This window comes from Mchenga conophoros, linkage group LG20, assembly GCF_057382185.1.
Source record: "Mchenga conophoros isolate Kocher_MC1m ecotype Shallow Benthic linkage group LG20, M_conophoros_male_GT1.1, whole genome shotgun sequence".
In the NCBI taxonomy this organism is placed as follows: domain Eukaryota; kingdom Metazoa; phylum Chordata; class Actinopteri; order Cichliformes; family Cichlidae; genus Mchenga; species Mchenga conophoros.
In genome coordinates, this window is record NC_140545.1 from 24148201 (window position 1) to 24174584 (window position 26384).

At 42.1% G+C, this 26384-nt stretch overlaps 3 protein-coding genes across 3 annotated transcripts in view; 2 read left to right on the forward strand and 1 right to left on the reverse strand.

Annotated features, from left to right (window-relative positions):
* The window catches only part of ift122 (intraflagellar transport 122 homolog (Chlamydomonas)), a 27950-nt gene extending 19021 nt beyond the window's left edge, over positions 1-8929 (forward strand). The window contains exons 20-29 of the mRNA XM_085260899.1: positions 1194-1296; positions 4260-4400; positions 4501-4598; positions 5529-5629; positions 6670-6835; positions 6917-7034; positions 7133-7261; positions 7840-7916; positions 8032-8196; positions 8334-8929. Of these exons, the coding sequence (XP_085117025.1) occupies positions 1194-1296; positions 4260-4400; positions 4501-4598; positions 5529-5629; positions 6670-6835; positions 6917-7034; positions 7133-7261; positions 7840-7916; positions 8032-8196; positions 8334-8420 (1185 nt within the window). The 3' untranslated portion in view covers positions 8421-8929. The remainder of the gene's footprint in view (positions 1-1193; positions 1297-4259; positions 4401-4500; positions 4599-5528; positions 5630-6669; positions 6836-6916; positions 7035-7132; positions 7262-7839; positions 7917-8031; positions 8197-8333) is intronic.
* A 92-nt stretch (positions 8930-9021) lies between these two features.
* Positions 9022-14536, forward strand: exorh (extra-ocular rhodopsin). The gene is made up of 5 exons (XM_085260933.1): positions 9022-9996; positions 10247-10415; positions 10594-10759; positions 12385-12624; positions 13720-14536. Exons 1-5 carry the CDS (start codon positions 9636-9638, stop codon positions 13837-13839), a joined length of 1056 nt encoding a protein of 351 aa, XP_085117059.1. The 5' UTR covers positions 9022-9635; the 3' UTR covers positions 13840-14536.
* A 206-nt stretch (positions 14537-14742) lies between these two features.
* The window catches only part of plxnd1 (plexin D1), a 74197-nt gene continuing 62555 nt past the window's right edge, over positions 14743-26384 (reverse strand). The window contains exons 27-36 of the mRNA XM_085260884.1: positions 26196-26352; positions 25736-25839; positions 22328-22391; positions 21030-21064; positions 20291-20395; positions 19963-20126; positions 19723-19870; positions 17003-17143; positions 16806-16880; positions 14743-15769 (exon numbers count right to left, since the gene is read on the reverse strand). Coding sequence (XP_085117010.1) covers positions 15653-15769; positions 16806-16880; positions 17003-17143; positions 19723-19870; positions 19963-20126; positions 20291-20395; positions 21030-21064; positions 22328-22391; positions 25736-25839; positions 26196-26352 — 1110 coding nt within the window. The 3' untranslated portion in view covers positions 14743-15652. The remainder of the gene's footprint in view (positions 15770-16805; positions 16881-17002; positions 17144-19722; positions 19871-19962; positions 20127-20290; positions 20396-21029; positions 21065-22327; positions 22392-25735; positions 25840-26195; positions 26353-26384) is intronic.

Below are 26384 nucleotides of genomic sequence, written 5' to 3' on the forward strand. Positions count from 1 at the left end.
TGGCTAAATGATCATTTGTTTCACATGTGTTCATATCACAAAGAATAGAATATGCATCTACTTAAATCAACTTCAAGTCAAATGGTTAAAAAAATAATTTCACACACAAAAAAAGAGCTAGAAAATTCACCACACTGGGAAGGGTGAAGACAACTGGGTCGCCCGGCCCTGGCCACGAGGTGTCCCTTATTTATTTTTCAGGGAGTTGGCAACCCTAGGAGCCACACACACTCCAGAGCTAATCATCCAGCTTTGGATTTCTCTGAATCCATGCCCACATGATGATTAGCTAGTGAGAAGCTCAAAACACTACTGCAGTGAAAGAGTATCAGCTTTAAATTCTGTTCTGCTTCCAATCAAATTCCTCCATCAAGGCGGATCATGGCAAGAAGAAAATATTGCATTTCTTTAATCCATCTGCAGTCTATAATCGAGTTAAAGGCGTTACAGAGATGCACATTGGCGATTTGCATGTTGAAACACTAGAGCCAAAAACAGAACATGAAATTATGATCACATGATTCTTGCTGTTATGTCTGTTGAAGGCTTCTTGGAATATTTAATCCTCAGAGAGGGAGAGACGGAGAAGAAAGAGCAGAGGAGGGAGGCAGAGGTTGAGAGAACTACTTGGCTTTATGTGCTTCAAGGGGGCGGGGTGGTGGACACCAAGACGAGCCAGACGGCACCACAGACTGAGTTACACCATAGGCCATATGGATACTATTCACTGCTCCCACTCCTCTTTAAAACAAAGTATTTCTTTAAATGAATGGGCTCAAAGGGCTGAAACACACATTTGTTCTCCTTTACTGTATGGTATGACTGCTGTGTGATTCTTGGCTCAGATTTTGCCACAGGACGTTGAGCTAATTAGTCAGCGTGATAGGCGATATGTGTCCACGAAGCACTACAGCAGCTCTTTACAGTTTATACTGTCATTCGAACAGCACGAGACCTGCAGTTGGAGTTCTAATTGAGTGTGAAATCAATTTAGCTCATGCAATTTTCATTGTTCTCGGCTAATAAATAATGGTGAAGAAGTATTTGAACTTAAGGTAACATGTTTGGAAAATGTGCGGTAAGTGAAGTAGAGCCATAAATAGCCAGGGAGTACAGTGTTATTCTCTATATGTGGGACTAAAAACACAAGTCAGGCAGTCACAAGCATATGCTTCTTCTGTCTTCTGTCTCAGGCCTTCTCACTGGTGGAGAAACACCCGCAGTTCAAAAACGACGTCTTTGTGCCGTACGCCCAGTGGCTGGCTGAAAATGACCGTTTCGAGGAGGCTCAAAAGGGTGAGCTTTTACATCACCAGCAGGATTTCACTTTTGCTTTTAGTAAGCCAGTGGGAGAGGACTTATGTCACAGTTTCTTCTGCAATGCATCTGCTAGTGTTTACATATGGAAGTAATAAAGCAAGGCCTGCTCCAAAAACTGAAATGTCTCACTACTTCCTTGAGATTCTCTATATCCACTGTAAAACATGATCCTCTTTGCTCAAGCATAGCAGGACAGAGCTGGGCTGCCTGTTAACTGAATGACATGCTTCCATGCCTCTAATCACCAGTACTACAAGCAGCTCTGATGATGATTACCAACTGTAACCATAGTTATAATCAGCTCATAGATTTATAATTATGATCTCAGCAGGCATGTTTCCTCTTCTACATAATCTTCTTCTGCCTGTCTCCACATGGAGTGCATGACTGAGCAGGTCTGGATGTACTGAAACTTGCCTGTGGTCATGCGTTTTGCTGATTGTGTGTATTTTAGTTTAGTATTGTGTTACTAATGATTGTAATGTGTCAAATTCTGGCCTGCCTCCTGTCCACTGCACTGGGACTTCTCAATAAATAACATTTTAAGAAATGATTAACTCTGCTTAACTCAGGTGACTTTGTTTGTTATATATTCTGGAGGTTTTAGCTGGAGCTCACTTGGTACCAAAATCAGGTTCTGATTAGTACTCCCAGGGGTTCAACAAGATTTTCAAGTACATCGTACCTAAAGCATTTCCTATTTCTTAAATTTGAAGTTGTCTTTTATTGCCAGACACGCTTCTCAGTATGTCCCCAAAAGATAATGTTGTTATCTTTATTTTGCTAACAGCACAATGTAAGCTGTAGTTGTCTGCATGGGAGCTCTGGCTAAAAGATTCTGACAATTGCTGCTGTGCTCTGCAACCTTGTCAGCTTGGTTTTTGTGTTTCTGTAAGGGGGAGGGGGAGGAGTGTGCGCCCATTACTAACAGTAACCATCAGTGTCTGAATGTGGTTTTTATTCAGTTAGACTGATGAATGTTTGCCATAATACAGCCTGACCCCTGCTGTGGTTGCAGGGGCAGGGTCATTACTGAGGTCGACTCCCTAAAGCTGTTTCTAATTACCCTCTGATTGGAACATGAAGGATAGTGGTGATGTTTATTACGGCTTTAAAGTCAAAATGTTTTGGCGTTTCATATTAAGAAGCTGCCGTCCTGCTTGGAAAGGACTGGTACTAGTTGTTGCCTGTTTTTTTTTGTTTTTGAAATGGGATGGCACTTCTTGTTAAATACTCTAGGTAATATGTGAGTTTACAAATGTGTATGTCCTATAATGTACTTTCACTTCTTTTTTCTTGGCTGTAATAATGTTATATAATTCTATAGAATGTAGTTTCATCAGATTAGTAGGAAAATTACAGACATTTTTATACATTTTCAGAGGTGTGAAAGTATTTTATTTTTTTTTATTTTTTTATTTTTTATTTTTTGCAGCAATGTGGTTAGCACTGTTGCCTCACAGCAAGAAGGTCCTGAGTTTAATTTCACCATCAGGCCGGGTTCTTTCTGTGTGGAGTTTGCATGTTCTCCCCATGTTTGGGTAGCAGATGGGATAGGCTCTAGCCCCCCCTGCGACCCTGAAAAGGATAAGTGGAAGAGAATGGATGGATGGAAATATATAAATGCCCTAAAGTTAATTCTGTTCATGTAGATGTAGCATTTTCAGTGGGAGAAACATTTCCTCACTCATCCAAAAAATATATCAATGGTTTTCAATCCTAAACAGGTAATGAAAGATTTTTATTAAAGCTGAAAGTTTGTGCTCCAGTCACATCTTGATAGACGTTAGCAAGTGCTGTGTTTCCTCCCTTGAGATGCTCTGATAGGCTTTTACTACAGACACTCGTGCTCGTTCCTCCAGTTTTGTCTTCAGTAAAAGAAAAACATTCTCTCTTGCGAGATCAGGTGACTGTTGGGCCATTCCCGTTCTCACATGCCATTTGGAAACTCTTGGGTTGCTTTTGCAGTATGATTTGGATCATTATCCATTTGCACTCTGAAGTGCTGTCAGATTCGTTTTTCAACATTTGGCTGAATCTGAGCAGAGTTTATAGTCCTGTACACTTAAGCAGTCACATCATCAATAAACACTAGTGACCCAGTTCCACTGACAGCCATACATGCCCATGCCATAACACTGCTTCTTGTTCCTGAGTGTAACCAGTGGTTTGCAGCTTGTTGTAAACCCTCTGTATTTACAGTCACAAAGGCGTCTCTTGATTGCAGACTTTGAAAATGATACGCCCACCTCCCCGAGAGTGTTCTTGACTTAGTTAGATGTTGTGAAGTTGTTTTTCTTAACCATGTAAATAATTCTGTCAACATGCACTTTCCTTCTGTGGTCTTTCAGGCGTTTTTGGTGTTGATGAACTGGTCAGTGAAGTCATTTGTGCTAAAAATGAACCAGATTATTGATTTGGCCACTCCTAACACTGTTGCTATCGCTCTCTATGACAGGTTTATTTTCTTTTTTACAGCCTAATGATGGCTTCTCTCACTTGCATCGGCATCTTTTTGAAACTCATAAGCTACGAAATGAAAGCGTCACACTTAGACTCAATCCAGATCTTTTATCTGCTTATTTTGTCCTGGAATAACAAGGGAAATGTCTCACTTCGCTGTGAAACTGCAATTCATTTTGACCCTCTGAAAATAGTTGAATATGTATAAAAATGGTTTTAACTCTTAAACAGGTAACACTGTTTTTATTAAAGCTGAAATTTTGCACTTCAGTCACATCTTGATTGTTTGATTTAAATCTACTGCGGTGGTGTCCACAGGCTCAATTACAAAAAGTGTGTCATTGTCTAAATGGACTTAATTGCATGTGTCCCCAAACATAAAATAACAATTATGCTTTAAATTGTTTCTGTAAATTCAGCATTACCTCAAGAGCAGCCAGTCTGTATTTTACCACTTTTCTGCTTTTATTTTTCAGCATTTCACAAGGCTGGACTTCAGAATGAGGCCGTGAAAGTCTTAGAGCAGCTTACCCAGAATGCAGTAGTGGAGAACAGGTTCAACGATGCAGGGTACTATTACTGGATGCTGTCTATGCAGTGTCTAGATATTGCCAAAGGTAAGATGCACAGGTATCTTGAGAGCAACCAGCCATAACTCATTTTTACTGAAATGCTTAATGCATTTTTTTTCTTTTCACCATTGTTTGTCTGAATCAGAAAGTGAAGAACAGAGGGGAGAAATGCTGAAGAAGTTTGAACGTTTTCAGCATCTCGCTGAGCTCTACCACGTGTATCGCTCAATCCAGCGATACACGGTAAGAATACGATACACCTTAAGTCAAGACAACTGTGAATCGGTGTTTAAGTAACAAGGACGACTTTTTTTTTTTTTTTTAGCTGTCAGATTGTGCGTACTTGGAAACAATACCTACTATGTAGTTAGGTAGTTTAGGTACAAAGTTCCTTCTGCATTTTCTCTCTTTTCTAACAGTCCACTGTGATTTCTGCGTACTTTTGAATCAACTTTTATACTCAAATTCATCCAGACTGCTGTGTATTTGACAAAATTAGGTCTGGCTCTGCAAGATTATGTCAATTCAAGAGAGTCACGGTTTAAAGAGAAATTAAAATATTCATAGAGGGTGTTGGGCAGGGGACAAAAGAGAGAATTAAAGGCATTCAGGTTGCAGTTTATTGAAGGGAAATATCAGCTTGAAGGAACCTCCATTATTAGATTCTTGAAACCTCCCTGACCTCTATTACCATCAGTCCTCTTTTCCGAGCCTGCAGCTCTAACTTACTTTCAAACAAGCAGTTCTGGCTTATGAGCCCTGTATGGGTGACCTGGCCTGTGTCAGCGTTCTCAGTTTGTTGTTTCAGCTTTTTGCTCTGCTATGGTCACACCCCTGCAACAGAGAGGCATCGCTGTGATCCAGGCCAGAGCAGGAAGCCTCTATATCTCATTTTAACTCTCCCAGACAGGCACTATAGATTTGAACTATCAACTATAGGGATAAAGGGCTGTTAGTGATTTTGTTTTTTTTTAAGAAAATGCATCTTTTCCTTCAGGGTACTTTGAGCAGGAATGAGGCACTTTGAGTGGTTAGGCTGCTTTTAGATCAGGTTAAAAGATGACGGGAAAAAAAAGTTGGAAATGGAGCTTTTAAAACTTTCATCTGAGATTTCTAACACTTTGTGACCCCTTAAACTTACATGTGTATATTTTTAACTGTCTTTATCTGTAGGATGAGCCCTTCAGTTCTCACATGCCAGACACGCTCTTCAACATCTGCAGATTCCTCCTGAACAACCTCACAAAGGACATACCACCAGGCATCTCTAAAGTGTATCCTAACATTTCAGAAAATGGACTTAACGTAGTGTTAGATCTCAGCAAATATTTAGAAAATGGAGCATTATGGGGGCCTCTTAATGTGGAAAACTCTCTGTGACAGATAGATACCATTCTAAAATCACGACTGGCAGAGGCAGTGATAGAGCGGTGGAAAATAGATAGACGTAGGGAGAAATCAGGAGAGTGCTGCTGAGAGAAAGAAAAGGGGTGTTGATGGGGAGGAGGAGCCGATGCCAGCAAGAAACACATTTTCTGTTATCTAAACAAGTGCTTTGATTGCTGAACTTTGTGCAAAAGTATGCATACCAAAACACACTGAACAATACGTTTTAATTTGAACAAATACACACATACACGGTCGCGTACACCCACAGCCACATGGGCAAATCTATGTAGGCACACATCGGACTCTGGAATGAGGAAGGAAAGCGCAGCCTTGGAAGAGGAAATCAGGCCGAACAGCTGCAATCCTCTGTGGCCAAGCTGAAATGTTCCAAAAACTTTGAACTTGGATTTATAGTCTCAGCAAATTGCATTCAACTTGGTTCAACACTTAAAACACTGCACGCACACACACAAAATTGCACTTAAACAGCTCCACAATAGGACGTGCACTGATCAAGAGTCACAAAACTGGGTGTGTAGGAGGAGAATCGAGAGCGGCTGGGTAGAGGGGCAAGAACAGAAACGATGTTGAGTTTTAGGTGATGGAGAAGTGCCTTTGTAGTGCTGTTGCAGCTGCAACTCATTGACCTCTGGTTGCCACTCTCAGAGCTCCTCTAGTAACAATATGTTTCTGTATAAATACAAATAAGCAACTCGTCCTCAATTAAAACACAAAAAAACCCTACAAACAAACTAATTTATTACTTTCTGGGCATGCAGTCAGTGTTGCTGGCTTAGCGCAGCTGATGTTCTGCTAATGTAACACAAGTATAAATACGCCCACAATATTTGGAACAAGATATCTACAAAGCAGTAATTATGTGCCAAATCTTCCCCAGGTTTATTTTTCCTTGACCTGATTATAGAAACACTTTATATGCGCTGGCCAAGCAGAGCCGACAGCTTGGTGCATATAAGCTTGCAAGGTACGCATACGAGAAGCTGCAGGAGCTGCACATTCCCTCACGCTTCCAAGAGTCTATAGAGCTGGGCTGCCTCACCATTCGTTCCAAACCTTTCCACGACAAAGAGGTGTGTGTGTATGTGATGTTTTTGAAATTTTAGAGCTGTGACCTTTATCATATTTGTTAAACACACCTGTGTTTGCTGCAGGATCTGATTGAGGGCATGATGTGCTACCGCTGCTCCACCAACAACCCCCTGTTGAACAACCAGGGGAGTGTGTGCATTAACTGCAGGCAGCCTTTCATCTACTGCGCCTCGTCATATGGTCACTGACACTCATACACACCGTGCGCAGTATATGCCACCAAGGAATCTGCTTGTTTTATTAGAGTTTTTTTAAATGTCGCATGTGATTTTGTACAGATGTGCTGCCGCTGGTCCAGTTCTACCTGGAGGAAGACATCTCTGATGAGGATGCTCTGTCTCTTATTGATCTAGAAGTTCCTCACACAGATCAGAGGGCTGCACGATGGCAGGATATAGATAATGGTGGTATCCTTTGATCATCAGTTATATGTTGATATATAGACAAACAAGGGTTATTAATGTGTTATAAAAGAACTACTGAGCCTTTACTGTGCCGCAAGTCTGTGTTCATGCTGTAACACAGTGCACATCTCCTCAAAATGAAGCACGTGGCTCTCCTCTGCCTTGTGACAGTTCTAAGAAGCTGTTTAGTCTGCGCTGGCCTTGATTCTGTACTTGTGGGTAAGCTGTCAGAACTAAGTCATCTTAGCTCTCGAGCTAATAGGGTTACTGAGGCTCTCCTGTCTCATCTTAATGACACTAACCCTCTGAGAGCCGTAGCCACAGCCCTAGTGCAGGGATTAACCTGCATTAGCCAGCAGACCCTCAAGGGCACTGAGGTATGCTGTGTTCTTCCAGAGCCGTGAAGTGACTGACAGCCACAGCTAATTTTGAACACTTTGCCTCTTAGAAAAGTCTCTCGGGGATAATTTTGTAAGGGGTTTTCCTGCTCTGCAAACACAATTACTGAAGACACATGCGACACAAAATGTGTGAAATGTGTGCATCGCCTTGGTTATATGTTCTCAAATAAACACAATAAGATCTCCAATCTTTGAGGATGGATGAGGGTTTGGACGATGAAGAGGAAGATCCATTTACAGCCAAAATGAGCTTTGAGGTAATAAGAAAAAGGACAAAATAGATGAGGTGATTAATATTCTGCCAAATGGGCAAGCCAGCTGGACAGGGTGAAAGGACGGAGTTTATAATGGTTCATTTTTGTGTATAAACAGCAGGGGGGCTCAAACTTTGTCCCAGTCAAGGTGAGTCGTCCTGTGCTGCGCGCCATGAGCAGGAGGGACGTGCTGATCAAACGCTGGCCCAGGCCGCTCAAATGGGAATACTTCCGCTCCCTGCTGCCTGAAGTCAGCATTACCATGTGTCCTACCTGCTTCAAGGTACGGCGTTTATAATGCATTCAGCTAGCAGAACCCAGTGTTAACCACCTGGTGTCCTCTTTGACGAACAAAGTTTTTGAATTATTTCTTTATTTTCCTGTCAAGTTGCTCACACTCTCGTGCTGTGTTTATTGCAGATGTTTCACAGTGAAGATTATGAGCTTCTGGTGCTTCAGCATAACTGCTGCCCATACTGTCGGAGGCCCATCGACGAACCAAACTGACGGTGAACTGAAAGTGGAGCACCTAATTTATACATTTTTGTCTTCTGATTACATTTTCTTTAAAACTGTGCGGTACGTTTGGCGGGTGTACATTATAGGAGCAGCTCTTTGTTATCCAAGGTTGAACGGCTGAAGTAATACCTAGAGTGTTTGTGTGTCGGTCATTACAGAGTGTAAGAAAAGTGCACCATCAGCCAATAAAGCCTGGATTATTAGGATCAGATTACCCCGGGCCAGTCAGTGATTACATCATTCACTCTGTAAATGTACAGTGTAAACATATAAATAGAAAACTTTTTTTTTTTGGATATAATACAAAACGTGTTTGTTGTGTAGAGAATTTTCCTACTCACAACAATGAGATAATATTCTACCATCAAGTCTACAGCTTTATGCACTACAGCTGCACTGTATGTTTGATAACAATACAAGATCATCTGTTATTAAGTCACAAGAATTTGATTTTTATATGCTTGCAAATATCCTTTGAATAAATTGTATATTGGCAATTTGTAAAACTGCGAGTTTTCTTAATCCTTCAAAGACAATAACTGCCCCTCTTGATTTGTGTTTGTGTCTCCCAGATTCTAATTGCAGTTCACTCAAGGCTATGAGTTGAGCTCTGCATTATGCATTGGTTAGGGATTAGGCTTTTACAGATGCAAATAAGTTGGACCGCTCAAGAAATTTCATTTATAGTTGGTCTACTCTGCACGGTTCAGATCACAGACAGTTAGTTTCCTTCCCTTTCCCTCCTACTCTCTCATCTCATTCTGATGCAGCACTGATGCGCATGACAGTAATGATGGGGTTTGGATAACCATGGCTGTTACCTCTCACCTTGAAATTGCTTAACATACTGCATATCTATTTCTGGAGTTTTCTCCATTGTGTGTGTATCTGTGTGTGCGTCTGTGAGAGAGAGAGGGACTCTCACATTGTGTGTCTTAATTCCATCTTCCCTAACACTTCACTCTTTGCAAGTCCCTAATCCGACCAGCCTGTTTAAAAGGTGCCGCACCTCCTCAGGGGGCTGCAGAGAACACCTTACTTCTACAAGAGCCGTTCCACCGTCCATCCTTTCTCCCTCATTTCCACTTCAACTACACCAAAAGACTCCCTCATAGTAGTTTATTCTAAAAAGAGAGAGAGGCACAGATTGTTTCATCCACTTTTAAGGTCTTAGAAGAAGAAAAGGCATCAACACCCGCAGCCATGAATGGCACAGAAGGACCCAACTTCTATGTACCCATGTCTAACAAGACTGGGGTGGTGCGCAGCCCATTTGAGTACCCTCAGTACTACCTGGCTGAGCCCTGGAAGTACTCTCTTCTTGCAGCGTACATGCTGTTCCTCATCATTTCTTCCTTCCCCATTAACTTTCTCACCCTCTACGTCACTGTCAAGCACAAAAAGCTGAGGACCCCGCTGAACTACGTTCTGCTCAACCTGGCGGTGGCCGACCTCTTTATGGTAGTTGGGGGCTTCACGGTCACGCTCTACACGGCCCTGCATGGATATTTCGTCTTAGGTGTCAGCGGCTGCAATATTGAAGGATTCTTTGCCACATTAGGAGGTAAGAGTCAGAATTGTGTAAACTGTGTTTTCTGTGTGGATTTAGAACAAAACAAGTCACACTTTAAATTTGCTATAGTTTTTGGGTCACTCTCATAGGTTTGAATGTATTAAGTCGTTCATTTTTATAGGAAATTAGTTTGTCTAATTACTTAAACTTGAATCTAATATACTGCTTTTATTATTTCATGTTTAATGTCAGTAGAGATACTGTACTTAAACTTACATACATGCTTTCTTTCATGTTTTAGGAGAGATTGCTCTCTGGTCTCTGGTGGTTTTGGCTATTGAGCGCTATATTGTGGTCTGTAAGCCGATGACCAACTTCCGCTTTGGAGAAAAACATGCCGTGGCTGGCCTGGGTTTCACATGGGTCATGGCCCTGACCTGTGCTGCTCCCCCTCTCTTTGGATGGTCCCGGTACAGTTAGTTTCTGTGTCTACACTCTGTTTGATTAATATTCTGAGGACCATTTTCCCAGTAAAGCAGTTTTATAGTTATGTTTTTAAAACCTGCAAACTAGTGTAACTCACACATGTGGCACAAATACTGTGTAATGGTGCTGGCCGAAGTCTTTGAGTTATTGTGTGTTGTGCAGGTATATCCCAGAGGGAATGCAGTGTTCCTGTGGGATTGACTACTACACTCCCAAGCCTGAGATCAACAACACCTCGTTCGTCATCTATATGTTTGTCCTCCACTTCTGTATCCCCCTGTTCATCATCTTCTTCTGCTACACTAGCCTCCTCTGCACTGTGCGAGCGGTAGGAATGCCACTGCCAAAGCAATATTAATAGCAAAGACTTGATATATTGTTTAGCCCTGTAGAAAAATTCCACTTTATTATGTTTTTTTGATTATTTTTTTTTCACCTTGCTCCCTTTCACAAGGGGTACTGCACATCACAGAGTCTCTGGAGATGTAAGGGATTTAGGGGCTCAAGGACACTTCAGGAGGGCAGATCCCTGCCAACATGGCAGCTTACACCCAGGTCCTCTGGCTAAAGGGCAGTCTGCCTGCTCACTGTGTCGTCCTGATGCCTTTATTAATAATAGAATAAGAGCATTTATAATGTATAAGTGATTATACACAATTATAATGCAGATTTTCATTTAAATTGGCTATAATCAGCATTCTTTAGTACATCTGTCAAATGGTAGTTTAAACATGTGGAAACAGATTAAAATAGGTTGCTTATAACCTACAGAGAATTTTTGTTATCTGAATCTGCAGCTCCTCCCAGCTTTGGGGAGATTTAGAGGGAGTTTCAGGGAGACTGTTTTTGGCTGCGTGACCCAGCTTTAATGATCTGGTACACTTACTGCTCTCATAGCTTCTCGTGTGTGTTTTTTGATAAGGATACACCAACTGCAAAACACTAGGCCAATGTTTAATATAATGCTTTGGCTGACATCTTATACCAAGTCTAGATTATGATAATTTATTACACTGATTGGCCTACTGCAGTCAACACAATGTCAACTTTGTGTCAATATATCAACGTTTTTAGCAAAAGACCCAAAACCCAGCATCACCTCCCACACACTACAAATACACTTTATTTGTTATTAGCTGCTAAACAAAAAGGAGAACCAAGCATCTAAAGGGGAAGATATGTATAGTTAGTGTAGTGAGAGACAGTCTCTCCTAAAATCTAATCATTCAACATTCGTGTGAAATATGAGCATCTTTACATATGTTAAATTACATTAGCCTGATGTGAGCCTGAGGTAAGTTTTCATGCCTAAAATAAGTCACTGTTTGTATTTTTGAAACTATCTTACAGCAGACAAAGTTAAAGATAAATTTAAAACCATTACGATTTCTCTATTGAAACCTACAGCTTAAGCATGTGCTGCTTGTAGCTAGTTCAGACCAAGAACAGACCTAACAGTACAAAAACAATAAATAAAATGCATTACAATGCTAATGCCTAGCTAACTCTTAACCTCCACACTAGCTATGCCAAAAAGTCTTGTTCTGAATAACGTATTCAACCTTTGCTGCCCCCATGTGGACAAAGAAATTAGTGCACGTTCACAAGTGACAGGCATGAATTCTCATCTGTTTTTGGAGAGAGTACGTGTCTCATGTCAGTGAGAGATCGGTAGAGCTAAGACAAAACTTGAAGTTATTATCTCAAAATTTGAATATTTGAAATAATGCTGCAAAATTCTGACTGGCAGGAAAAAAGAAATTACTTCAGTGGTGGAAACGAGCTTCCATAGGATAATGCGTTTGTTTTTTCCACAACATAAAAAACATAACTAAATAAACAGTGTTAGTCATCTCGGTGGTCTAATCAGTTTTGTTCAGCAGTCGTGATGGGCTCAAGCCTTTTGTTTACATTCGGATTAGAGGTTTAAGTTAACCTGAATCTGTCTGTCAGGCTGCAGCTCAGCAGCAGGAGTCTGAAACCACCCAGAGGGCAGAGAAAGAAGTGACTCGCATGGTCATTGTCATGGTGATCTCCTTTTTGGTATGCTGGGTGCCCTATGCCAGCGTGGCTTGGTACATCTTTGCCAATCAGGGAACTGAGTTTGGGCCAGTATTCATGACTGCTCCCGCCTTCTTCGCCAAGAGTGCCGCTCTGTACAACCCAGTCATCTACATCCTGCTAAACAGACAGGTATGACGTACAAGAGTATTTTCACGAACGCATTTTCACTTTGACACAGTTTTTGCAGGAAATTGTGTGGGCTTCATGTGTCTGACAGCTGTGGTTACTTTTCAGAGAAGCGCTTTACATAGTAAATTTTAGCTTATATAGTAACAAATTTCCTGTTCCCAGCAGTTGGGGTTGTGTGTTTTTTTTTCCAGATGTGTGTGATTCTACCAGATTTGCCCATTTTCAAATGATTTGGTTTAATTGTCTAGTAGTGTTTCCATTTCTTTATCCTTCATTTCATTGCTCACTTCAGGTTAACAAATCGTTAACTTGGAAACTACAGGGGTACACTAATGTAATCTCTACTTTGACTAGTAGACTAAATCTAAATTTAAGAACATTTCTCTAATTCACACGGGCGATCGTGGCTCAAGAGTTGGCAGTTCGTCTTGTAATCGGAAGGTTGCCGGTTCGAGCCCCGGCTCGGATAGTCTCGGTCGCTGTGTCCTTGGGCAAGACACTTCGCGCCCCAGGGCAGCTGTGGCTACAATGTAGCTTGCCATCACCAGTGTGTGAATATGGGTGGATGACTGAATGTGTAAAGCGCTTTGGGGTCCTTAGGGGCTATGTAAAGCGCAATACAAATACAGGCCATTTCAATAGTTAGTTCGTTTTTTCTAATTAACTATGTCCCAAACAAAAAAAAAATAAAGTCAAATAAAAAAAAATTCAAATCAGCAGATAATGACCTGTAATTGTCTTTTCTTTCATTTTTAACCTTTATTTCATAATTTAAGCCATAAGTGCTGTGTTTATAGGTTTTTTTGATTTAAGCAGTTCTGTCATATAAAGGCTGAGATGTATTGTCGCCGTGTTGTTGCACAAATTGCACTTTTTTTTTCTTTTGAATCCTCAATGATTAAATTTGTAGTTACACTTAAATTTAAATTATTTACACTTAAACAGTTTGCAGGTGTCTTTTTATAGGCAATAGTTTTTCTGATCTGGCTCACTAAAAATCAAATTGAGCTGTATGTGGCCTCGCGACGTAAAATGAGTTTGACAACCCGTGAAGGCGTCATAACTCTGATTGTGATTTGTTTTTGTGACCTCCAGTTCAGAAACTGCATGATCACCACGGTGTGCTGTGGAAAGAACCCATTTGGAGAAGATGAGGCCGCCGTCTCCAAAACTCAGACTTCATCCGTCTCTTCAAGCCAGGTGGCCCCCGCTTGACCTGTGCTCCCTTTCTCACCCTCTTCTGTCCCATCTGTGCCTGCCTCAGATGGGGACCCACCACCGCCAAGCAGCACTACCTTCAATCAGCCAATCCTCTTGACTTACCTCTCCTTTTGTCTTCTCTGCAGTGTCGCCACTGCACCTTCAAGTGGGACTGACACATTTAAAAACCAGCATGTGTGTTTTTAATCCATTTAATTATGGAGGGTTCAGCTGGTCTCACAGATTTTAACCTGGCATCCAAAGGGGTGACCACTTGGTGGTCATCCAACTGAGCACCATATGAGCTCTCTACTTTCCAAAAACACACAAACTGGGTAAAAATCCAACTGTAAGTAATTATCACAGCTAATTATGTATCCAAAAACATGCTTTAAACAGTCAATTATATGAGTGGAATTACTCTGTTTAGATAATCAGATGAGTTTTTAAGCTCTACTCTTGTCTCTCTAACTCTATTCTAGTTGCCGTGTCGATCAAGCTGAGAAGGTTAGCTTCTTGGTATTGTCTGAGATGATTAGTGTAAAGAAATATGGACCTCCTGCAAGAGTCTGTACATGTGTGAGTTGGATGTTTATGTATGCGAATGTCAGAATGCTAGTGTGTGAATTAAGGTGAAACAGGAATATTACTGTAATGGCTCGGATTTGTGGCAGTTGTTCTGTGTCCTGCAATAAAAACAAAGCTAAATGTCTGCACGATCCCCCCTGCCCCTTACTCGTTTTCTTCATGAGAACATTTACAAGGATTTCTGAGAAGTTCCAGATGCTAGCTTGTGGGCTTTTAGGTGGCAGGCCAAATCATAATGGTTTTCAAATGTTAAAATTCACTGTGGCGCTGTAATGCATTTAGAAGTGAACCACTCTGAGAATTAGTATAATAAATGCCATTACTAGACACTTTAAAATCCTAAATACTGTAATTTATTTCACAAACTCTGACAAGTCATTTGGCATCACAAATACAGTCTCTCCTCTGATTATATTGAGCTCACTTTTTTTTTTCTTAAATGTAAATTTCTCTCTTTTAAATTTGATCAGAATCCAACATGATTACCATTCATTGACAAGCACACAGATCAACACTTATATACTGATGCAGCTCTTCCCAGTGAACTACATTACATTTGATTTCATAAATTTCAGTCATTTATATTCGTCGCCCCACTCCTCCGCAACCCGTCATCAACCTGCGAAGCACATTGGGACATATTGTTGAAAGCACCAATGAAAGTCCAACGCCCATCTTCACCAATCACACCTGAGAACGTTGCAGGCTTTAGGAGATGAGAGGAGTTTATCATGGTCCTACTAATCCTGATGAACAGGCCACTTGAAAGCATTATAACACATCTATAAATATTGCTATGGACATTATATTACAGTACAGTGCATCATTGGCTTGTTCCCTTCAGAAAAGGGTTCAGTGCGTTAAGGTTGCCACCAGGGCGAACTGTAGGTCCCAGTAACTGTAAAGACATCCCAAAACCCCCATCTCTGAGCTCCCACACATTCCCTCTAAAGCTTAGTAGAGTCCAGTCGGAACTGCGTCTGTTTCATGGATTAATATTTGGGAAAATTTCTTGGCATCCCCACAAGAAAGGAGGGATACTTTGCAAATGTATGATGCTTAACAGGCAGGTTTGAATCCTTTGCTCTGCCGCTTTCCATCCTGGTAACAGTTTGCTTGAAGAATAATAACACTTAAGACGGATAACTCCTGTGACCGACATTCCCAAGTAACCACGTAAGTGGGAGAAAGGCAGTTGGCAGCAGGAGGAAGAGATTGTGAGCAGAAGATATTGGCAGGTTCAGGCTTCACTGCAGCACTCATAGATGTTGTCCTCCACAAGGGCAATGACCTGCTCAAACTTGTGGTGCAGCTGAGTGCGACGTGCAGTGGGGTTCGACTCCAGAGCGTTCACCACCTGACCGAGGGAGATAGAAAAGAAACACACAACAAAGGAGACTTTCAGTGGCTGTCGAGCATTCATGCATCTATCTTTCTGGAGAGATTTAGAGAACCAGCCAGACATAGAAAGTCGAACAAGTGAAAGGGAGAGGCAGCAGAGGAACAAGTGAAGTACTTCAGCCTCTTCTGCTGCCTTCATGCATGCCTCCACACCACAAAAGCATTCGCTCTTCACATATTTACAAAACCCACATCTGCTCTGTTTTTCATGCCCAATAGTTGTCACCGTGTCAGTGGGATTTATGGGCTCTTAGCGGCAGTGTGCTACCAGGCAGAGCGAACTGAGCTGGGGCGACAGAATAGGCAATCAGGGGCCATTCAAAGAGCTCCCTGAATCAGAGTCTAAGCCCATGGCCCACGTCAGTACAGTAGCTTGACAGAGGAAAGCAGCTAAACGGTATTATCATGAGGGTGCTCCATTAAAGCACAGTCACCACTGACTAAGCCTCTCTAGAGAATAGTCACAGCAGCGAGGAAACATGGGGGAGTACAGCAGGGGCTTGAACAGGGCTAGTTCAACGCGACGCATGAGATACGAAGTGGCACCTTAACAGTCATTAAGCAGATGGGGTTGTGATTAAAGAGAAGGTAAACAGCACGCTGTTTGCCTAAAGTGAAAGGTATCCGTGGGCTGGAAACAAAGGATTGGACAGACTGAATAGCGGCTGCTGCTAAGAAGATATTCCACACGGAGTATTTTCCCCGCTTAAAACATAACACCAGGAAAAAAACAACAAAATACTGCAGGTTTTCAACTAAGGCATTACACGACAGGTTGTGAAGGTGTCTACAGTATGTGACATCTGTCAGCGTGGCTGCGATCTTCCCTACTGATGCGTCACGCTCCGATATCCATCTGTGAAACTTAATACAGCAAGTGGGCTCGACTGAGATGTTTCATCTGCCAAATAGGGGCTGTTGTTTCAACAATAAAACATCTAATCCAAATATGAGATCACAAACACAGAAAAAGCACTGTGAATATCTCTTACCTGGTTTCTGTATCTCTTGGCATATTTGTAGATTTCTGTCAAGGCCAGGTTGGTGTTGAATTCATTTCTGTATTTCTGCCGGAGCGATATCAACATGTTTGATTACATTTAAAAAAAAATAAGAACGGGCCTGTGATTGCAGGCTTTTGTGAAACTAACTGACTCACACACAGAAACTTTTGGAATCTTTCACTTACTCGTGACTCCTCAGCCAGGTGAGCATTCATCTCCTGCTCGCTGAGGGGTGGCATGTCTTGTATCTGCTGGTAATAGCATTGCACTCTCTTCTTATACTCTGGGATCTCCTTGGCATACAGCAGCTTGTTGGTAGGCGAGTCCTGGAAACAAATGGCAGCTTTTAGCCAGAGTACTCAGACATTAAGAACACCTTGCAAATCCAGAGTTGTGAAATAAAAATGGAACAGCTTTGACCTTAAGGCTATGTGGCCATTTTAGCCTGCTTTAGATTTCCAGACTACTACATTTGTCTTTCTTAGTCTCACTACGTTTACTCAAAGTTATGGTTACTATATACTCTGAAATCTGTATCATTATACATTTCACCTTTCAACTGTGCTGCTCTCATGCTAATCTAGCAGTAATAAAGCTTTGACAAGAGCCGAACAAAGACAATGTGCTCACTCACAGTCTGCCCTTATTATTTTATGGGTAAACGCCTGCTATTTCCTGCTGATCCATTTTTTCGAGTCTGCTTTCCCCTGCTGTCAAATTCCCTACATTTAAGTTGTGATATTGCAATTCTTGGCCAATGAGGTTTCTGCTCAAGCCCGTCATTTTCTGGCTGCTCGGCTTTAAATACCATTTCAATCCAGTGTTTCTGACTTTTCGTACCTCCTGCTGTGCAACCCACCTCCCCCTCATCCATGGAGACAGCAGTGAAACTTTATATCAACCACCCGCTGGGCCCTACTGCATCACCGTCAGCATCTGAACTCTGGGATCTTGATGTGGGCCTACGCATAATTACGATGCTTCTCATTGATGAATGAGTCACAAAAAATGTAACCTCTGTTAAAACCTGATTAAAATTTTTTTTATATGCTTCAGTGTTTATTTGCAATAAAACACTCTAAGGACACTTCGTCCAGTCAGTGCTTATGGGCAGGCCAAGGATTGTCTCACATCATGCCCCTCACTCCATTCCCTTACATTTGAGTAAAAGAGCTTCCTCCTCTTGGAATAAAATGAACACTTCTCCCACTTTGCCCTAATGGCGGTTTAATTAAACTGGATGTTATTTGTTGATGAGCCTATCTACACCAGTCTAAAGTGAAACAATGGAGGGAGGGAACCGTTTCCTTTGCGCACAGAAGGAGACTCAAACAGTTATAGCCAGGGAAGAAACAAACCAGTCTAAACAACTCTCTCCACAGTCACTTTAGGCTCTCACACTGGTGTTTATTTAAGCAGGAAGAGAAGTAGTGAGGCTAAAAGGCTGTGGGCATGTTCAGGTTTCAGTTGTGGCTGTTGTTGTGAGCGAGTCTGTGTTGCGTGTGTGTTACTGTGAGAGAGAGAACGGGACAGGGAGAAAGTAGGGCAGGGAAAAAGACGGGGTTAAAAGTGACGGACAGCCACAGCTTTCAGCATCAGTGAAGGTGCTTACAACACACCTTGGCATTTCTATGTGTCATGAGCTATTTGTGTCACCTATTGCATGTTTGTGTGGTTTAATGTGCTGAGGGACTGGATGGCTCCGGCTACAGTTGCTCCTTCTGATAGTGAACCCTCTCTCTTCCTGTCCACAAGGTCACTTCCTGCTGCTCGCCCATCTGCCTGGTAACCCCCCTGTGACCCTATGGCCCTCTATGTCCTGCATCTCGCCAGATAAGAGGGTTTCTGTGGAAACAGCGAGCCATGCTTAGTCTCCTACCCCTCCCTCACCCCTGCTGGCTCCTGCTAATCCAGACCCTACACTCTCTATTCCTGAGGCACATTCACAAACAGGCGACCGTGCATAGAGGTGTGTCAGGCCACCGTCCTTAACCTACAGGAGAAAATGTGGCCATATCCTTGAACCTGGCGATTCCACAGACAGATGTGACACAATAATGAGACACCATGGAAAAATCTGTCATATTGGGAGGTTTTGTGTTCGTTTCTACATCTATAGGTACACATCTGCCCGCAAGTACATGTGAATATTGGCGCTGTGGATGCGCTCGCTTTTTGGCTCGGACCTGAAGTGTATAAATCAGACTGTTTCTCTGTGAAAGAGGAGCATTATTTGATGAGTCCTCGGCTCCCTCCAGGGAGGAAGCCAGTCAGAGAGAGACAGGAAGCAGAGCGTGCTCAGGGTCACGGTGTCTGAAGGATGAGACGGATTTGTGAGCAGTGAGGACATTGACATGCAAGCACACATATACAGACAGACAGATAGACGAATGCACACACACGCGCGCGCACACATTGGCGCACAGCACAAAAAGAGATCCCTGGTGCTCATGACCTTGGATCAGCCGACTGGGCTGAAATAACATGAGGAAAGGAGGTAGATGGGGCTGACAGTCTGAAGGCTTTGGGATGAAGGTTCACAGTGGGACCTGAGGTTTGTGTGTGTTAGTTAAATACAGTAGATACATAGAGCTGATGGACAGATAAATACAGTATGATAAATCAGAGGTTTTCAAGGAAGGCAGAGGAAGCCCAGGGGGGATCTATTTCCATATATGAATTTAAACACACACAGAGAACATCACAAATAATGTCAATAAATATACTTAGATAGAAGACTTTTATCACTTTCTCTGAGAATTGTGTTTTGTAGGGATTTTTTTTTCCAGCTTTAAACTTTTCCACTGGTATTCATATGGGTTTGTATGCTGGAAACAGGAACTGCAAAAAGCAGCTTTGAAAACAAGAAAGAGACGTTGACAGAGAGAGATGGTGACAGACTCACTTTGCCTAGTTGCAGGTCAGAAATGGAGCAGGCATCGATGAAGGCCTGGGCGATGACAGATAGACATGCGTCCATGTGATCTGTCTTATCAATGTCAAACACAAACTGAGGATTCTTCAGGATGTTTACCCAGAACCGCAGCGGTAAACTGCACAGACAGAGAGCGAGATAAGCTGTTAAAAGCACTTGCACAAAGAGGCTGACCAAAGAGGATTTTAATCGGACCGTTTAGTTGCCTACCTGTTGGTCTTCCAAATGTGCAGGGTGTCTGGGTCTGTGATGCCCCGTTTGTCAGCCTGTTCCTCCAGGAAGTCAAAAAAGTATTTAACAGCCAGAGGAGGGCGGTCTGGAGGGATGCTGAGGATGGCCTGAAAGAGGTCATCCAAGAACTTCTGAAGAGTTCCCTGTGGAGGAAGAGATAAAATGCGGCTCACACATATGCAGACACATGGTTTCATGCGACGAAGGAATTTCTGTGTGGCTTCTGAAATAAATACAGGTAATAAAATATGGAACAGAGAGATGACTTGTGTTTTGTTTTGGCTTTTGGTCTCTTGACTATAGTTACCTTTGTAGACAGCAGGCGTGTCAGGTAGATTTCAGGCAGGACTTTCTTGCGATGACTCTGCCTGTGTGACCTCTTGTTCTCCATTAGCTCATCGTGAGGTAGCACCTATGAAAAAAAAACCAGTAAAAAAAAACATTAACTGCACATAGATCAAAGCAGTGAACCCCAACATGAGTAGCTGAATGAATGCACCACTGTCTTTGCTGTACAAAATGCCAGAGGGGAATTTTCTGGTTCTTGCATTAGACACATGATCCGCATAAGGGTATTTTGAAGCTCTAAATAATTTACAGAAATGGGGAAGTGATGGGATTTGGGAAATTCTCATGGTTTTCCTCCAGTTGCCGTGCACAGCATCATGTCTGGGACTTGCTCATACAAGTCTACATGGGGGTAGCGGAAAGAAAGAAGCAGTCAAATTCCACCTACTTGTGTCAAAAAATGACTACTGAACTGTCCTGCAAAACTAACTATTCACCCGGCAAATTGTATCCAAGGAACTCATTATTCTAAAGTCAAAGGGCCCATATCTTGGCTGACGTTTATAAAAGAGCTTAAGCGGCATTAGTGCTGTCATGTCCTCTCAGCAGCTTTCCTTTTCACCTCTATTCACCCCCATTCTCTCTGTCATCAGGCCTGCTCTGGGCTGAGTAACACTGGCACACAGAGGAAAAGCTCGGGTAATAAACTTAGACATAGCTCACAGAAACATTCTGATTGCCTATGAGGAGATACTCACCAAGTGTACATACTTCTCAGTATCCAGATCTTTAACTGAGGAGAGAGAAACAGAAAATAAATAACATACAGTAAGAAACAATGTGCAATCAGCAAGGTGGAGACCTGACAGAATAAAGAGGATACGGTAACACAGGGGAGTTTGACAGATAGGAGGAAGAAAAAAAAAAACCCGGGAAGATTGACAGGGCTGCAAGAGAGATAGAGTGCATGCAAAAGGAGAAAGTGATTAAGGTGGACTGTGGGCCAGTCGAGGACGGGAGCTGTCTGAGAGAATGAAAGAGAAAGATTACGAGTGAAAGGAGAGAGAAAGGAGAGAGATTAGGGGAGACAGACACACAGAGTCTGTGATTGGTTCTGGAGCCGGTGTAATGAGATGGTAATGCTCGGCCAACGCTGAGAAAAAAGCATTAAACCTTTCTGTTTATATATAGATCTAAACACGCTCGTACACAAGCATGTGTACACAGATATGAGTACAAGGACACATGTAGAAGAGTGTTCAAACACGAGTACAGGCACAAAGACAAATGCAGTAAATTACTGTACACACCCCGGCAAAGACAAAAGAGAGGCATTTGTGCGGATACACACACAAACACCCTCATAGTAAGTGTGGTCTCATTACAGACTTCATAGCTAGAGATGCTCCTGCCCAGCGGGCCTCAGTCCAGACCCTCAACACTGATCACAGGCAGGTAGGACAGTGTTTTCTATTAGCCAGGGAGCACTACACGCTCATAACACCCCATTGATGCTTTGAAGCGGGAGCCAGGTTTGGTCCACATAAGCCTATTTTTGGCCCATTATGAATGAGAACAGAGGCTTTGATGGACACAGCCTGAGCAGAACTAAGCTCTGGTCTGGTACTGATTATGTAAGGTAGACCTTAGACAATGAAAGGACAAGCCATTAAAGGATGTATGTAAACTCATCTGTCAACAGCCATAGCAGTCATTTTGTTCTGGGCTGAAATTGGACAATGGGCAAACTTCTGTCACATTTTCCCCCCAAGGTGACTCACGCTAATGGAATACATCTATAATGTGGAAAAAGCGGCTCTGAATGAAGTTGTAGAATTAGTATGTGTTATGATTTATTAGGTGCAAGTGTGTTTAGATGTGTGCTTTTGGGGACACGAAGGTGTGGGGTTTCACGCGTGTTTACATTAGTGTGTCATGTTCTCGTGATCAGCTACTGTAAGCATGTTCTCTGATGGAGTGGGTGGTTGTATTTATGCAAGTGTGGGCGAGTGTGTGACAAAGAGACAGCGAGTGGGTTTGTTTGAAGGTGGCGTACCTCTCCCCAGGGTGTTCTCTTTCTTGTCTTGCATGCTCATGGCCAGCGATGCCCCCTCTGGGATCTGTGAAGAGGGAGAAGGTGAAAAGAAGGAGGGAGGGAGGAAAGTAGAGGAGAAAGGGCACGGGGTCAGGGGTGAGCGGGGGTGCACCAGAACAGCGTCATTAAGCACGCCCTCGAGGGAGTGTCCCGCTGAGGGCTTTGCATGTGCGTGTGTGTTGGTCTCGCGTGCATCTCGAGAGGTGGCGAGTTTGCGGGAGCCTGGCAGGGCTCATTAAAGTCAGCCCACGGTGAAATGGATTGAACAGCCTCGCCGATGAACCCAGACTGTTAGTACATGCTGAAGCTCACTGCTTTCACAGCTCTGTCCCCATGGCTCAGCTAAGACTAAACAGAGCACTTAACAAGTACAGGTAACAGGTCAAAGGGCGAGAGTCACCGAACTTTTGTTTACTTATGCACAAATGGACATGGACATAAGCAAACATACACACGGCAAGACATTGTTAATGGGAGAAAAGTGCATGACATTTTACTTTTTTCTTATTTTTTATTTTTTTATAAAGGCAGTTTGAAGCTGTAAGTAGCATTGCTGACAGGATGCAAGATTCTTCCCTTTAGCACTTATTAAATTCTTATATGAAAAGCAACGATTGGCTAATTCTCTGCAAACACTGTAATTAAAAATGTTTGTGTCCTTTAATAAATGAAAATGAAATAAGTACATTTTAATAATGCTGTACAAAACAAACTTCTATTTAATTTCCTGTCCTATAGTAAAGCAGTAAATGAGAAACTGTATACATATTAGTGTATTAGTACACAGTATACATTATCAGTTACTCACGCAATGCCTGTCATTACTTTTACTGGTTTATTTAACAAGGACATTAATAATGCACATGAATAAACACTGGTGCAAATGTGCCAGAGTGAGCAAAGAGACTTTTTTTGTGTGTCTGAGATGTTTTCGATAACAGTTTACTAACTTTTGAAAAAAAATAATTTGCAATTTAAAAAGTGGCACACAACTTTTTCAATAACTTTCACAGCAATCATTTACATAGCACTCTGCCAGGCGTCAAATCCAGATAATAGATTCAAACTTTTACTACAACATAAGCCATTTAAGTCCCCATTAAATCAAACATGTGCTTTATTATTGTTATTTCAGTTTGAATGGTTGACCTCCAGTTTAAAACGATTTATGCAGCAGGTCTTTTCACCTTTATCTGTGGAAGAAGAAAAATTTCTTAAATTGCAGTTTAACACTAGGGCAGGGGTGGGCAATTAGTTCTCCGAAGGGCCCACATGAGAAACTGGGACTGTTGTGGAGGGCTGCAACAGTAAGATGAACTCATTTCTGCTCATTATTAATTTTACTTTATATAAGCTTATTGGTTTGGCCCTCAACAACAACGAGTTTCTAATGTGGATCCTTGGGAAAATGAATTGTCCACGCCTGTGTAGGAAATAGGAGTTGGAAGAAACTCCAACCGATCTATCTTCTTCCACTTATCCAGCTGAAGGTTACGACAGGCTGGAGCCTTTCCCACCCTGGACAGGTCGCCAGTCTGTCACAGGGCCTACACATAGAGACAGGCAACCATTCACGCTACACCTACAACCAATTTAGAATGATCAATCACCAATTAACCTGACCTTACTAACTGCATGTCTTTGGACTGTGGGAGGAAGCCGGAGTACCTGGAGAGAGCCAACCGGGACTCAGGAGAACACGTTAACGCCACACAGATGGTGCATTCAAACCCACCACATCACCGTGCTGCCTTCAACTCCAATCCATTTACACTAAATTATGACTCTAGAGCTGAAACCAGCAACTCTTGTTTTTCAATTTAAAGTTTTAAATGATTTAAAACTAAAACAGCTTAAAAGCTTTTACTAAGCATTTACTAGATGGATGTGTCGAGGAAAAGGTTTTTAGGTAGGCCTGCTCCATTAGAGTATTATGCCAAGTTATTGTAGTTTTGTATTTTTTGAGTTTATGTATTTAACTCAGTTTAGTTTGTAGAGTTGATTTTCTTGTTTCAGTTTTATATTTGTTTGAAAATGCTTCACTTAAGTTTTTATTAGTTTGAGTGTTAATTGTAGTCTTTTTTAATTATTATTGAATGAAGGACACACATCAGAGGCATAATTAGGAAAATCAGTACAGACATTATGATAAAAACAGAAAAAAACTCCTTTAAAGCAGTTAACTCGTCGTCTTGTAGACACCCAGAATTTCTATAAGCACATCAATCAAAGCCTCATCCGGCAAATTGTAAAAACTTTTGACAAAACTAACAAATACTAAAACTATTTCTTCTATTATTTTTTTTATTTCAATTTAGTTAAAGCTAAAGTTCACAAAACAGTTTCAGCTAGTTTGATATTTTTTTCAAATGTCTAGTTTTTATGAAAATTTTACTTCACGTTTATTTTCAGCTTTTAGTTTAGTTTTGGTTAACTTCAATAAGGTTGATCCTATGTTGAAATCGCAAAGAGGAGAGCATGGGAGGTTACTGTATTTGTTAGATCTGTGTGTGAAATCAACACGAGCCAGCGTTTAAACCCACTTAATGCAGTGACTCACGAGGACTCCATAATTCAAACAATTAGAGCGCAGCAGCATCAGGCTTCGCTGAATGACATTTAAGTTTGAACTTTCAGAGGAACCTAAAACACTTGTCTCTTCTGACGTGGTTAAATAATAAAAACACTTTTAAGCATAACCCGGCCCTCGAAATGTTGTAAAAATCACGCACTGTTAGTTAACAACTTCTAATTTGAAATAAATTATACTGTTACAGATATCGTATACTGAATTGAGCCATCAACGGTGTGCTAATGCCGCAGTAAACGATTTGTGCAGTCACAAAGAGAAACATGGTGCAGCAGCGAACTCCAGCACAAACAGAAACACCTACAAAAAACGAGAAAAAAAACCCGCCACAGAAACATCTCCCCACCCGGTGACAGCCAGTGACACCTTTTACACGGGATGCTTTTCAGTATGCTGATTTGTCTCCCAGTTAGGATGACGGAGAGAGAGATGCAAGGTAAGACGGAGCCGATCCTGCCAAATGATAAATCCTTGATTCTGCAGCATCAGTCTAACAGACATCAATTCGGGCACCAGATGTGGAGGTGTGGCAATACTTGTCATACTTCCAGAAGCCTACTCTTTCCTTGAAGTGCATTTAAGAGATATATGATGGAGGAGGAATGATTTCCGGGTCAAGGGAAGGAACGAGGACGCAAGAAAGCACAGGCAGGCATAATGAAAAGCACCGCATGCTCCAGTTCACACTCTCAGCATCCCTGCTGTTGATGTTGCAACATGCAGGATATACAAATTCACCAAGGCAACACCCACCACAATGGTCTCTCACAAGCACACACCTGGTAATGGAAGACTGTGTTGAGTTTCTTTCGGCCGTCCTCCATCACTGAGGAGTTGTCTAGATCCTGCAAAAGCTTACTGTTGCTGCCTGAGTCAAACCACTCTGGAGGAAAGAAAAAAGGAGAGACAGCAGCAGCGTTAGACAATTTCCTTCTAAATTTGGAAAAGAATATGCAAGACGGACCGCAGCCGTGCTCTAACTCTCTGTGTCACGACCTGTGGAAATATTCTCGGGCCATTAATCAAATCAGCACTGCAGGGTCCACAGCTTTTGAAAGCAATAACTCTTTGTGATTATGACTGTACACTCTCCTCAATGCATTCTGTCATTTATTACATTGCAGCCTCAGGTTAGTTGAGCTTCATGAGAGGAATTGACCTTTTGCAAAGGAGATTACTATATCTTGGAGGGCTGGGTAGGGGAGAGGATGAAAATAATCAGAGAAAATGTGCTCTTACCCAGGTCGACATCCTCGGCCCGAGGCCACTGGGAGAATGGGAGGTTTTTATAAAAGGCTTCAATGATTTTTTCCTTAACTTGGCAGATCGTGTCTGTGTTCATGACCCTGACAGATAGGGAGTCCATGCCACAGCCCTGGAAGGACACGTTGATGTTCTGCAAAAAAACAAAAACAAAAGCATGGGACG